Raw genomic sequence first — 11,124 nt, 5'->3', positions numbered from 1 at the left:
GGCGTAGCGGTGGGTGGGGGTGAGCTGGGGGTGAGTGCATGGGGGTGAGCTGGGGATGGGTGGGTGTCAGCTGGGGGGGGGAACTGGGAGTGCAGTGGGTGGGTGGGGGCTGGGTCTGTGCCAGGGTGGGTGTGAGTGGGGGGTGTGGCGGTGGGTGGGTGTCAGCCATGCATGGGGGGGGGGGGGTGAGCTGGGGGGGGGGTGAGCTAGGGGTGCAGCGGTGGGTGGGGTTGAGCCTGGGGGGTGGTGGGGTGTCAGCGGCGGGGGGGGGGAAGTACTGGGAGTGCCAGGGTGGCAGGAGCGGAGGATGCGGCGGTGGGTGGGTAGGTGTGAGGGTAACACACCGCGATGGTGTCACCCCCGTGGCGTGTCGCGGCGCACGCGGGGCCCTGTCCCGGCTCCCCGCCCGGCACACACGCGCTGTCACGCGGGGGCGCCCGCGTCACGGCAGCGCCCCCCGCCCCCCGCGTCACCCACCGTCACGGCCACCCGCGGCGAGGCGACCCCGCGCCGCGGCCCCGCCCCCCCGCACCGCACGCGCTGCCACCCGCGTGTCCCGCTGTCACCCGTGGCCCCGCGCCGGCGGCCCCGCCCCGCGGCCCCACCCCCTCCAGCCCCGCGGCCCCGCCCCCTGCGTCACGCAGGCCCCGCCCCTCGCGGCCGCGCCGGCCGGACCCGCTGACCCGGGGCTACTCGCCGGCGGCCCGGGCTGGCCCCGCCGCCCCGCTCCGCCCCCGGGCGCCCGGTAAGTGCAGGGGGGGCCGGGCCGGGCCGCCGCTTCCCCGCGGGTGGGCGCGGGCCACCCCTGTGCCCGCCGGGCGCTTCCCCGCGGCTCCTCCTGCGGGCCGGGGCCTCCCGCCCGGCCCGGCCTCCCCTCCCCTCCTCGCCGCCCGGGGCGGCCGCGCCTTCCCGCCTCCCGCGGACCCGGCGAGCTGAGCGGCAGCGCCGGGGCCGGGCGGGGCCGGGGAGCCGGGGCAGGGCCGGGGGCTCGGGCCGCGCTGCCGCCAGGCCGGGCCGGGGGTGGACGGAGGGGCCGGGCCGGGCCGCAGCCCTTCTCGCCCCTCGCCCGTCCCCGGGGCGGGCACCGTCCCCGCTGCCCCGGCAGGCCCAGCCCGGCTGGGCGAGGGGACCCGCCAGCTTTCCTCGCTCTGTGCTGGCTTTTTGTTTTTACACCCCCCCCCCCCACCCCCCCCCATTTTTCGAAATCCGTTTTGAGGGTGTTCGCACCCGGTGCCTTTACGTTTCGCACGCCCATAGATAGGTGCTGCCTGGCCGTGGCGGCGGCCGCTGGTGCCAGCGGAGCCGTGGCCAAATAATTTTCAAATTGAATTTTTTAAATCTCGCTTCTGCCTCGGTTCGGCCCCCTCCCCCTCCAGGGCGCAGGGACACGCGTGTCACCCAGCCAGCACCGCGGGGGGCTCCGGGCCTCGGCCAGGCCAGGAGGAGTCCGGCGGGGGGGGGCGGGGCAGGGTGCCCGGGGAGGGGGGGGCTGGGTGTTCTGAGGGGGACGTTGGTGGCCGAGGGCGGGGGCTGCCAGCCAGCTGCTGACCTGAGTGGGGCGGGTGGACGCTGGGGGTTACCGTTAATTATAAAGGCAAAGCAGCGCTGCCATGTTCCCCAGGTTTGAGGGGAGAAAAAGAAATAAAATCTTAAATGTTAGGTTTGCTGTTGGCCTGCAGGAGCCAGAGGCCATCGTTTGGGTGTATTTTTATTTAGGATCCCTGGCTAAATGCTATGGAAAGCCTCGCAGTAGCAAGAGCTAAGCCCTGGGCATTATGGCTTGGCAGCGCATTACGATTTTTATTGCATTTGCTTTCCTCAACCTCATCTCTGTGAAAGAAACATTATTATTTTAGTTCTGCTGTTGCTGACATCAATCCAGATCAAATTTAAAACCTACCTTTCTGCTTTTGAGATAATCTGCTCAAGGTGGTTCATAGTGGGTATTTTTAATGCAATTCTTTCTCGCTGGACAGGTAATTTCCAAAAACAATTGAAATCTTCTAAAAAAAAAAAAAATCTAGTAAACAGCTTTCTTCCTGGACACATGCTCAGGGTATGGGCCATGTCCTGGTCCAGCTCTGTGTGACAATGCTCCCTGTATCTTGGCCTGAGGTCTGGGAGAGCTGGAAGTGGGGTTTGGCAGGTGTCGGTCCCTGCTCGCTGGAGCAGCCTGTGTCTCCCTGCTCAAAAACGGCTGGTGACCGAACCTGACTGGCCCAGTGGCAAAAAAGGCTGGGCAGCTGAAGGAGATGGAGTGAAGGGTGGCTCAGGGTTTGGGCAGGAGAACAGAGATGGCAGCTGAATGGAGACACCTGGTTTTCCTGTACTTGCAAACTTTCAAATTTCAACATTGTGATGTTTTTGTGCCCAGCTTTGAGTGGAGGGAGCTGAGCAGCTGTTGGAGACTCTTGCAGCTCCAGTTCCAGCTGGTGACGAAGCTCTTCATCTCGTGACACCTCTGCCTCTGGCTTTGCACCGTCTGCTGCTGTCTCCTCACTTCTCTCCCCTTTCTCTTTGCTTTAGATCAGCTGCGATGCTTCAATCTCTGCGCCCAGAAGAGGACTTTGCTACCAAAATCATTGTTTCCAGCTGGATGCACCTGAAGTGACCAGTGGCCATGGAAACGGGCTGCACGGAGGAGCCTGCCTGGACCAGATCGCAGTCGGTGGTCTGCGGGCAGCGGGAGGGAAGCAACCAGCAGCAGGCGGAGAATGGGGACGGGCTGCCTGAGCAGGGCAATGCCTCCGTCGCAGCTGGGGAGCTGCAGCAGCCTCAGCCACCCCCTGGCAAGCTGAAGAAAACTGCTTTCAAACTGTTTGGAGGGAAGAGGAGCATCTGTACGTTGCCCAGTTTCTTTGGAGGCAGAAACAAAGGCCAGGGGAAGGTAGCCTCTAAAAAGGGCCTCAGTAAGTGTAAGACCCACGACGGGCTCAGTGGTGCTGCGTATGACAAGGGCAGTGGGGCGCAGCTGGAGAGCCCTTTGGAGGGCAGCAGGGACTTGCATCCTTGCCCTTTGCCAAGTTCCCAAAGTGCTCACTTGGCCATAGACGCCAGCACCAAGTTTGATTTTGGCCAGCAGGACAGCTCTCCACCTGGGAGTATTGAGGGATGTGAGAAAAAGCCCAACGGAGATAAGTCCTCCTTTCCCAGACCCAAAAAAGGCCTGAAAGGGTTTTTTAACAGCATCCGGCGTCACCGGAAGAGCAAGGTTGCTGAGTGCGAGAAAGCGGAGCTCTCCGAGTGGACCAGGGACACAGAGGAAGCCAGCAAAGCTCCTGATGTGGGAGTGGAGAGCCAAGGGGCTGCGGAGGAAGGGGGACTAGGACCTGTCCCTCTTGCCGCGGGCTGCCTGGGCAGCTCGGAGGATGACTGCTTGGTGGGCACAGCTGCCAACTGTGGTGAGGCTGCTGAGCCTGGCTGTCTCACAGCTGATGAAGGCAGCTCTGAGGGCGACATGGTGGTGATGTCGGGGAAGAGGGATGTTCTGGATACGAAATCAGAGGCTGACACTGTTGCCTGCGCAGAGTTTGACCACAGCAATCTGCTGCTGGCTTTTCATCCAGACTTCATGGACAACGACCCTCCCTGCCTACACTCTGGGGACCTGCTAAATCTCATCTTGGGAGACGTCACATCCCTGAAGAGCTTTGATTCCCTGACGGGGTGTGGTGATGACATTGCTGAGCCTGACATTGCTGAGAGCACCATCTCTGTGGAGCGCAGCAGAGATGCCGTTAAACGGAGCTCCTGCCTGGTCACCTACCAGGGTGGTGGGGAGGAGATGGCTATACCTGAGGAGTCGGAGGAGTACCTCCACCAGATGTGGAACAGCAACGTGGCAGGGGACAGGAGCTACGGAGCTCAGGTGTCGAGCAGCAGTTTGGAGACACATGCCTCGCACGAGGCGGAAGCCCACCCCTACATGGGGGATGCGATGGATGGTGTTGACCTTCTGACGCCGCAGAGTGATCAGCAAGAGTCCGCCCCTAATAGTGACGAGGGTTATTACGACTCCACCACCCCGGGGCCAGAGGATGAAGCCGGAGATGGGCTTGGTGAGATGAAGAAGGACCGTCTTCCCAGAGATAGTTACAGCGGTGATGCACTTTATGAGTTTGACGCACTAATGAGTCCCTCTCACGGGGAGGAATCTCTGTTCGAGAGCAAAGTCTCACGCCCGGGGATCTTCAGCTACTTCTTGGACTTCTGCCTCCCCGCTGAGAAGAGCCTGGTCCAGATGATGGATCAGAAAAGAGGGGTGATGGAAACGGAAGAAGAGCGACTAGCAGCCATTCAGAAGGAGCTGCTGTACTGGGAGCTGCAGGGGGAGCCTGTCTTGAAACGACTTGATATTACCAGCAAGGAGAAGTGTCCCCGGGAGAAGCAATGCGTTGAATGTAAAACTAGAGCAGCCAGCTCAGTTGGCAACAATCAGAGTGGCCTTGGTAGTGAGCAGGTGGCCTCGCACACCCCAAACAAGGGTGTGAATGGTGGGGTTTTGGTGGCTAGAGCTGAAAATCCAGAGTGGAGGGATTTTCCAGGGACTCTGTGTCCAGAAAACTGTTACAACAGCCAAAAAGCCCAAGGAAGTTGCCTTATTCAGCTCACGAAGAACAACCTGGGGTTTGATTCGGACCCCGAATGTGGGTTGTTTGGGGACTCCGTCCACGGTGGCATGGCCCCAGCCAAAGCAGGGACGTTCCCCAGCTACAGACTCCCAGAGCAGGAGCATGGCCCTGGAGCAGAGACCACCTCTGACAAGCCCCAGGTGGGCAGCGAACACGAGCCTGAGCACACTGTGAGCTTCTCACAAGCGCTAGTGGAGTTTGCCAGCAGTGGGACCCTCTTCTCCAGCCTCTCTGAAAGTCTGGGGAGCTCTGCCTCCGGCTCTTCCTTCACCCAGAACCTCCCTGCCCTCCCCACCATGGTCACCTTCGACGTTGTCGATGTGGAGCAGGAAGGAGAAGGGGAGTGTGAACAGCACCCCGAGATGAACGCTGGTGAGGACATTGCCGAGGCCTTTGATGATGGCTATGGACAGAAAGAGTCGTTGGCTGAATGTGACGAGAGAATGTCCCCAGGGTACACCCTGGGCTCCTTCCAGAGCTGCAACTGGGGTGTCGCCAGCCTGCCCCGCCACCTGCGCCTCCACGGGCTGAGCCCCTCCATGCCAGCACCGCTCTCTGTCGACCGGAGGAGCCGGTCGCTTGACACGGAGAGCCTGGAGTTTGAGCTTGCTGACTCACAGGTTGCCAAGAGCGGCCCCCAGCTGAGCCGGCTCTGGTCAAAGCGGGAGGGTGGCAAAAAGGACTCGGGTGGAGCGAGGAGGAGCAGGAGCAAGGAGGAGGGTGAGCTGGCAGCTGCTGATGGTGGCTTGAGCTGGCCAGGCTTGCAGCACCTCCAACATGACACTGATGCGGCTGCCGGGGGGATGAAGCACTGGGGTTTCACTCCAGCCGCTGCTGTGGAGAGTAACTGGGAGCCGTTGGAGCAGTCGGGCACCGTGTCCCCTTTCCTGCCTCTTTCCCAGAGCATCACTGGAGAGACAATGGACAGGTGGCCTCAAGAGCCAGAGCTGAACAGGCTCCCGCTCAGGCCCTCCAATTTACCTCTGCAGACCGACGCCAGGTGGTCCCGGGAGGTGGCTGGTTCCTACAGGTACCGTGGAGAAGTCACCACCAAAAAGCTGGCCTGCCTGTTACCCCTGGGGGAGACAGAGCCTGAGCTGCCCCCAGGCTTTAGTTTCTCTTGCTCCCCAGAGAAACGCGTCAAGTGCAAACCCGTTGGCATCGCCCAGGGCATGCCTCAGCATCCCAGCAGTGCCACCGATGCCGTAAGCAGCCCCGAGCACTGCGGAGAGCCCCTGAAAGGCAGAGCTGCCCCCAGCCACACACTGCCAGCCGGCTGCCGGAGCGCTGCCGTGAATGTTGCTGAAGCCGAATAGCTGCGCCGGGGAGGGTGTGAAAAGGGTTGTGAAGGGCAGGGAGGGAGGAAAATGTTAGCGAGCAATTTGTGAGAGTGACTTTATAATTTAGACCTGGGCTGATCAGATGCACTCCTCTCCCACAGCCGTGGTACGTGGTCTTGCTGCTGTGATGCTCTGGTGGGGTTCGGAGCCGCCTCCGGGATTCGTACGTTAACACTGAGGCACTTTCTTGTTTTCCGGCACGAGCCGCCACGCTCCTGAACGCCAAATGCAGTAGCAGCCACCAGCGTGCACTCACGTTGCTGCTAAAATAAGAGCTGGGAATGGAACCATCGCTAGCACGGCGGGTTTGGGGGTTTTCTGCAGGATTGGAGCTGATAGAGCAAGTCTTGGGGAAACTTTTGAGAGAAGTTGGGTTTCTTCTTCCTCTTCTTGGTGAAATGTTTTGGTTCAGACTCTCTTTGAATGTCTTCCATCTCAGTCTCGATTTGGGGAGGTTGAGAGGAAGGATACCAGTTATTTCCAGAGCGAGGATGGGAGGCGAGTCAGCTGAAAGAGGGCTTTGCAGTAATGTTTTGTTTTGTTTTGTTTTTTTTCCCCTTGCCCCAAAGGAAAGCAGGAGCTTTTGTGTGCGTGCTGGTAATGTTTTCCAGGTCTAGTTTTAATTTGCTCAAAGATACTGTGCTTGGAGAGATGTGCTGTCAATGGTGTCCCTTTTAAGAACAAAGTGTCCGTCCCTTCTTTGTCATGGTCTGTCTTCACAGTGCGTAATTCTCCGTTAAAGCCTTTCCCGTGTTTTGTCCCACGCTCCTCGCCTCTCCCGGCCCACGACCACAGGGACAAGGTCTTTGAAATAAGCTAAATTGGAGTTGTGCCTGTAGCTGTGAAGTTGCAGATGCTGTTGCTTTCTTCAAAAGGAAGTTTAGTGGGTTGTTTGTTTTTTAAAAGAAATATTTTACAGTTGTTTTCTTTGCATAAACTCATAGGAGGAAAGTATTCTGTTCAATGGGATACAGGATGTAACGCAGCCTAAATTGGGCTTCACAACTTCTTCCTCCTAACTGGAGGGAACAAAAAAGCTGGAGGTTGCTGCAGGTTTTGTGTTTCTTTTTCCTCTTTGAAGGAGTGTGGAGGAGGGTTGTGAGCTGTGGGGGCAAACTTTGAGGAGGTTGTACGAGCAAGCTTTTGGAAACGTCTCCTCCAGGCTGTTGGTCCTCGTGTCCTCTGTGACCTCAGACATGCTTTTCCCTAAACCAAACCTCCCTGTCCATGGCCTACAAAGCTTCTCCCTCCTTCTGTCCAGGCTCTGTATTCTGATTTTAATTCAGTTACCGATGATTATTTTTGTTCCCAGCCCCAGTTGCCTGTTTTCTGCTTTTCTTTGCAACAGAGTTTGTAGCATTAAAAAAAAAATATTAATGAACTGGAAATTTCACCAGAGTTCCCTCCCCTCTCCGGAGCAAAGTGCAGGGTGAAGGGCTGGGCAGAGCCACCCCAACTCACTTTTCCCCCAGGCTTCTGCCCGCGGCCGGTAACCCTCTGCTGCTCTCTCTGCCCGCAGCCCCGTACGGACATGGCTCTGGTTGGAAATGTCAGCAGCTCCCTGGCATCGCTGTGTTTACGGGCACAAGGAGATGGGTCGGGGTCTTTTTATTTCCGCCTCCCAAGCAAAATGAGGTCCCGGTATTTCTTTTTGCAGTGAAATTCCTTACTGCTCTGTCCTTGTACATCTGTGAAGGAGCGGGGAAGGGCAAAGCTTTGCTTGCCTGTGGTTTGACTCACGTATGTGTTGTCTTTCCTGACCAGCCTGCTGAGGCTGGAGTAGACCCATCTGTGTATCCATGGGCTTAAACCTTAAGTTTTCAGTATTTTCCTACCAGTCCTGCTGCAGGGCGTTGCCGCAGGAACCTGCTGTGCCACGTTTCTTTTCTCCTGTCTCTCTGTGGGGTTTTCGTGGAACAAACCCGGGTCTTGATGCCGCTCCCGCTCCGCATCCCTCACCTGAAGAGGAGAACGCGGTCGGCCGGCCGGTGGCAGGTCCCCTCGCCTCAGGGTTGTGAGTGCAGTCTCTCGTTAGCACAGCACGTGACCATCTGCTAATGAATATTGTCTAATTGGAACGGGCTCCCCTCTTGCTCGCGGTAAGGACAGGGCTGGTCTCGGCACTGCACATCTCACCGCCACTCATGGAATGAAAACCACGAGCAAATACTGCTGGCGGCGTCACGCGGACAGGCACGCATAGTAATTGCTTGGCCTGAGCAGCAGCCCCTTGCTGTTTTTTTAATTACTGTTTTATTTTAGCGTGTCACCAAAGGCATCTTGAGGGTTAAGGGGGTTTTGCGTAGCGTTTTGTTTAGACATGGTGCAGCCTTGGCCAAAGTCTTGGTGAGGTATGAAAGTGTCTCGGTGCTAAAATGAATGTTCAGTTGCAGATGCATGTCTCTAGGAATAATTCTTTCGGTTGTAGGTACGTAAGGGAAGGGCTTAGTTCTAGACTCAAATGAGTGAAAGCAATACAGCCAGGACTTGATAATCTGACTTTATACCAAAGGTTTCTCCTCTTAACTCAATGTGAACTAATTGAAGCAAATATCTATTGATTTAAAATGAATTTTCTAAAAGCATTTTTGGAGCTAATTTGCTGGATTATTGGCGTATTCTGCTCCATTAACCCAAAGAAATAAGATTTTTCAGTATGCTAACTCAGCCCATCAATTGTTGCTGCCACAGGCAGATTGGATTTCACTGCCTGACGTACTGCTCTTCCTAAAGTACCTGTCTGTCCCGGGATAAATAGGACCAGATCTTCTGGCCTTGATCTGGATCAAGCTGTTAGTCAAATACTGCCTTACCCAAGGAACTCAAATTTGAGAGTGCTAATTGAGGCTTTTTATAAAAAAGGGCTTCCGAACCAGAAAGAAGTCATAGAAGTCAGGAATAGCAGATTGTCTTGCCAAAATATTAAGGAAGACCTTCCCTTGAGGAACTTGCCCGAGTATGTCCCTTCCAGGGAAGGTCTTGCCTTGAAAGTGATGAATTACGGCTGTTAACTTGCGAGGAAACCACTGCCGTTCGGGTCAGTCTACCAAGTAATTCTGTATTGCATTTTGGGGACTTTGGGGTTGGTTTTTTTTTGTTTGTTTGTTTTTATACACATAAGAAAATGGTCGATTTTATCTATTTTTGTATAGTTTTGCATTTTATATTCATGGGGAAATTTTATGGACTCTTATTTTACTCGTGTGCGTTGTCTTTCAAAGTGGTGTGGTTTACCGTTCCGATGGAGAAAAGGCAATTCTTGCTGCTGCTGCTGCCACTGCCCGTGCAATGCAAGGAAACCACCTCGCTCCTCATACCCTCCTGTAACGTGCTGTTCTGCTGCGTGTCCAGGGCCAGCTCCCAAACCCAGCAGCCGGTCCGTTACCAATACACACACTCGCTTTCACACACTGCTGAGATGTCTTTGTGTTAATCCTGCTTTGTCACACTAGTCAACTGTTCTTTCTTTTTTTAAGCATTGTTTCTAATCTGAATTTGTGGACTTTGTGATTTATTTTTTTTCCCCCCCTGAAGGTATTGCTGACCATCTTTAAACCAGAAAACCGCAAATTTCAGTTGCGGCTTTTCCTTCTGGTTGCTTAAATTATTTTATCCAAAACTGGGGCTTTTCTTTAATCCCCAGACAGGAGATGCTGTTAGTTGGTGCATGGTGATGCACAGGTTTCCTCTCCCCTTGGTGCTCCCTGGCCGGGTTGGGAGCTCAGCTTTTGCCCTGGCGCAGGCAGCATCGCCTTCTCCGTGTGTGAGGATTGCTCTTTAAATAATCCTGGGGTCCATACGGGATTAACGGGGTGTTCCACCTTCTCCTCCTCTCCTGCCACGCCAGGCTGGAGCCGGGGGAGCTCAAGCCCTGTGCCGCCTGCATTGCCAGCATCGGTCAAGCGTCTTCCTGGAATAATACTGCCTTGAATTTTGGGATCAAAAATGCAAGGAGAGCTTCTGGTAAGCTAAGACCCAACACTAGTTTATGTGGCTCTTCTTGCTTTTGTTTTTTATTGAGTTGAATGAATATGCTGCTTTGTTTGTGTGACTCTGTAGGAGTTGTGTCCCTGCAGAGTTTGCAACCCTGCGCGGGGTGTAAGGGCTGAAATAACTTCTCTGCAGAAGGGCAGGGTGATTAATTGAGCAGACAAGAACAATGTCAAACAGTGACATGCAAGAAGAAAATTAAATGCTGAAAAGCTAAAAGATTACAGCCAAAAGCCAACTTTTTCACCTTCTCTCTCCGCCCGCCAGTGCCAGCAGAGATGGCAATTGCTGCTGAGCCATTTGGCTGTGCATAGATTTTTATGTCTTTTAATTAAATAGCTCTTCACCTAATGGCAATTTTTAAATTTTTTTCTCAGATGGGTTTGGCCCCGTTCCCAGCATGGGGACTGGAGGGGCAGGTGGCTCAGCAAACATTCCTGGGGTGCTCGGACCCGGCGCTGCATTTCACATTCCCTCCACCTCTTAATTTTGCAGCTCCCTCCTCTCCAGCTGGGGCTACCTGCTCTTCTTGCTGGTATTGAATCATCCTAGAAGCTACGCTTGGGTGAAGTGGTAAATTAAAAAAAACCCTCTTGGTTCTAAAGAAAAAAAAAATTAGCCCTTGTCCCAGGTCAGCCCGTGCGTCCCCGCTGCCTCGTGCTGCGGGTGGCTGCAGAGCTGGTCTGCAGGTGCCCTGGGAGCAGAAGCGGCTCCTCCCAGGTGACTGACTTATCTGAATTTTGGGGTTGTTTTTTTTTGTTTTCTTTCTGGTCTCATTGCTATTAGTCCTTTAAACTTTTTAATGTATTGATTGTGTTTTAAAATGAATGTTCCTTTCACTGAACTCTAAGGAATAAACCAGATTTTTAGAGAACATTGGATTTCACTTGTGGTTTGTTTTTTTCCCTTGCTTATTTTATGCTTGATTTAATCTTTTCCTTTTCCCTCCTCTCCTGTCTCTTGATTATTTGCAAGTGAAGTGGCTTTTTCAGTGGGAGAAGGCAATAGAAGAGATGCTGTACAGAGCACAGCACACCGCTGGTCCGTAACATGCTCCTTGGCCAAGCGCTGTGCCATTAAATGAACACTGCAAAATACCCATCATTTAAGGCACCAGCCCCCAGGGTCAAATTTCCCATCATCGTTCCTCATCCTCTGCTGTT

At 54.9% G+C, this 11,124-nt stretch overlaps 1 protein-coding gene across 1 annotated transcript; it reads left to right on the top strand.

The window, feature by feature from the left end:
- Window positions 1–269: 269 nt before the first annotated feature.
- Window positions 270–10,835, top strand: AMER1 (APC membrane recruitment protein 1). Its single transcript, XM_080366145.1, has 2 exons — window positions 270–745; window positions 2,527–10,835. The coding sequence occupies exon 2, from the start codon at window positions 2,621–2,623 to the stop codon at window positions 5,945–5,947; it is 3,327 nt and encodes a 1,108-aa protein (XP_080222271.1). The 5' UTR covers window positions 270–745; window positions 2,527–2,620; the 3' UTR covers window positions 5,948–10,835.
- Window positions 10,836–11,124: the final 289 nt, after the last annotated feature.

Source organism: Falco punctatus (assembly GCF_963210335.1).
Source record: "Falco punctatus genome assembly, chromosome: 15".
Lineage (NCBI taxonomy): Eukaryota > Metazoa > Chordata > Aves > Falconiformes > Falconidae > Falco > Falco punctatus.
The sequence above is the reverse complement of the archived record's forward strand: the minus strand, read 5'-3'. Positions and strand labels throughout refer to the sequence as shown.

What these genes read in the sequence shown, in the direction of transcription:
- AMER1 (XM_080366145.1), top strand. Translation starts at nt 2,621, where the DNA reads ATGGAAACGGGCTGCACGGAGGAGCCTGCCTGGACCAGATCGCAGTCG.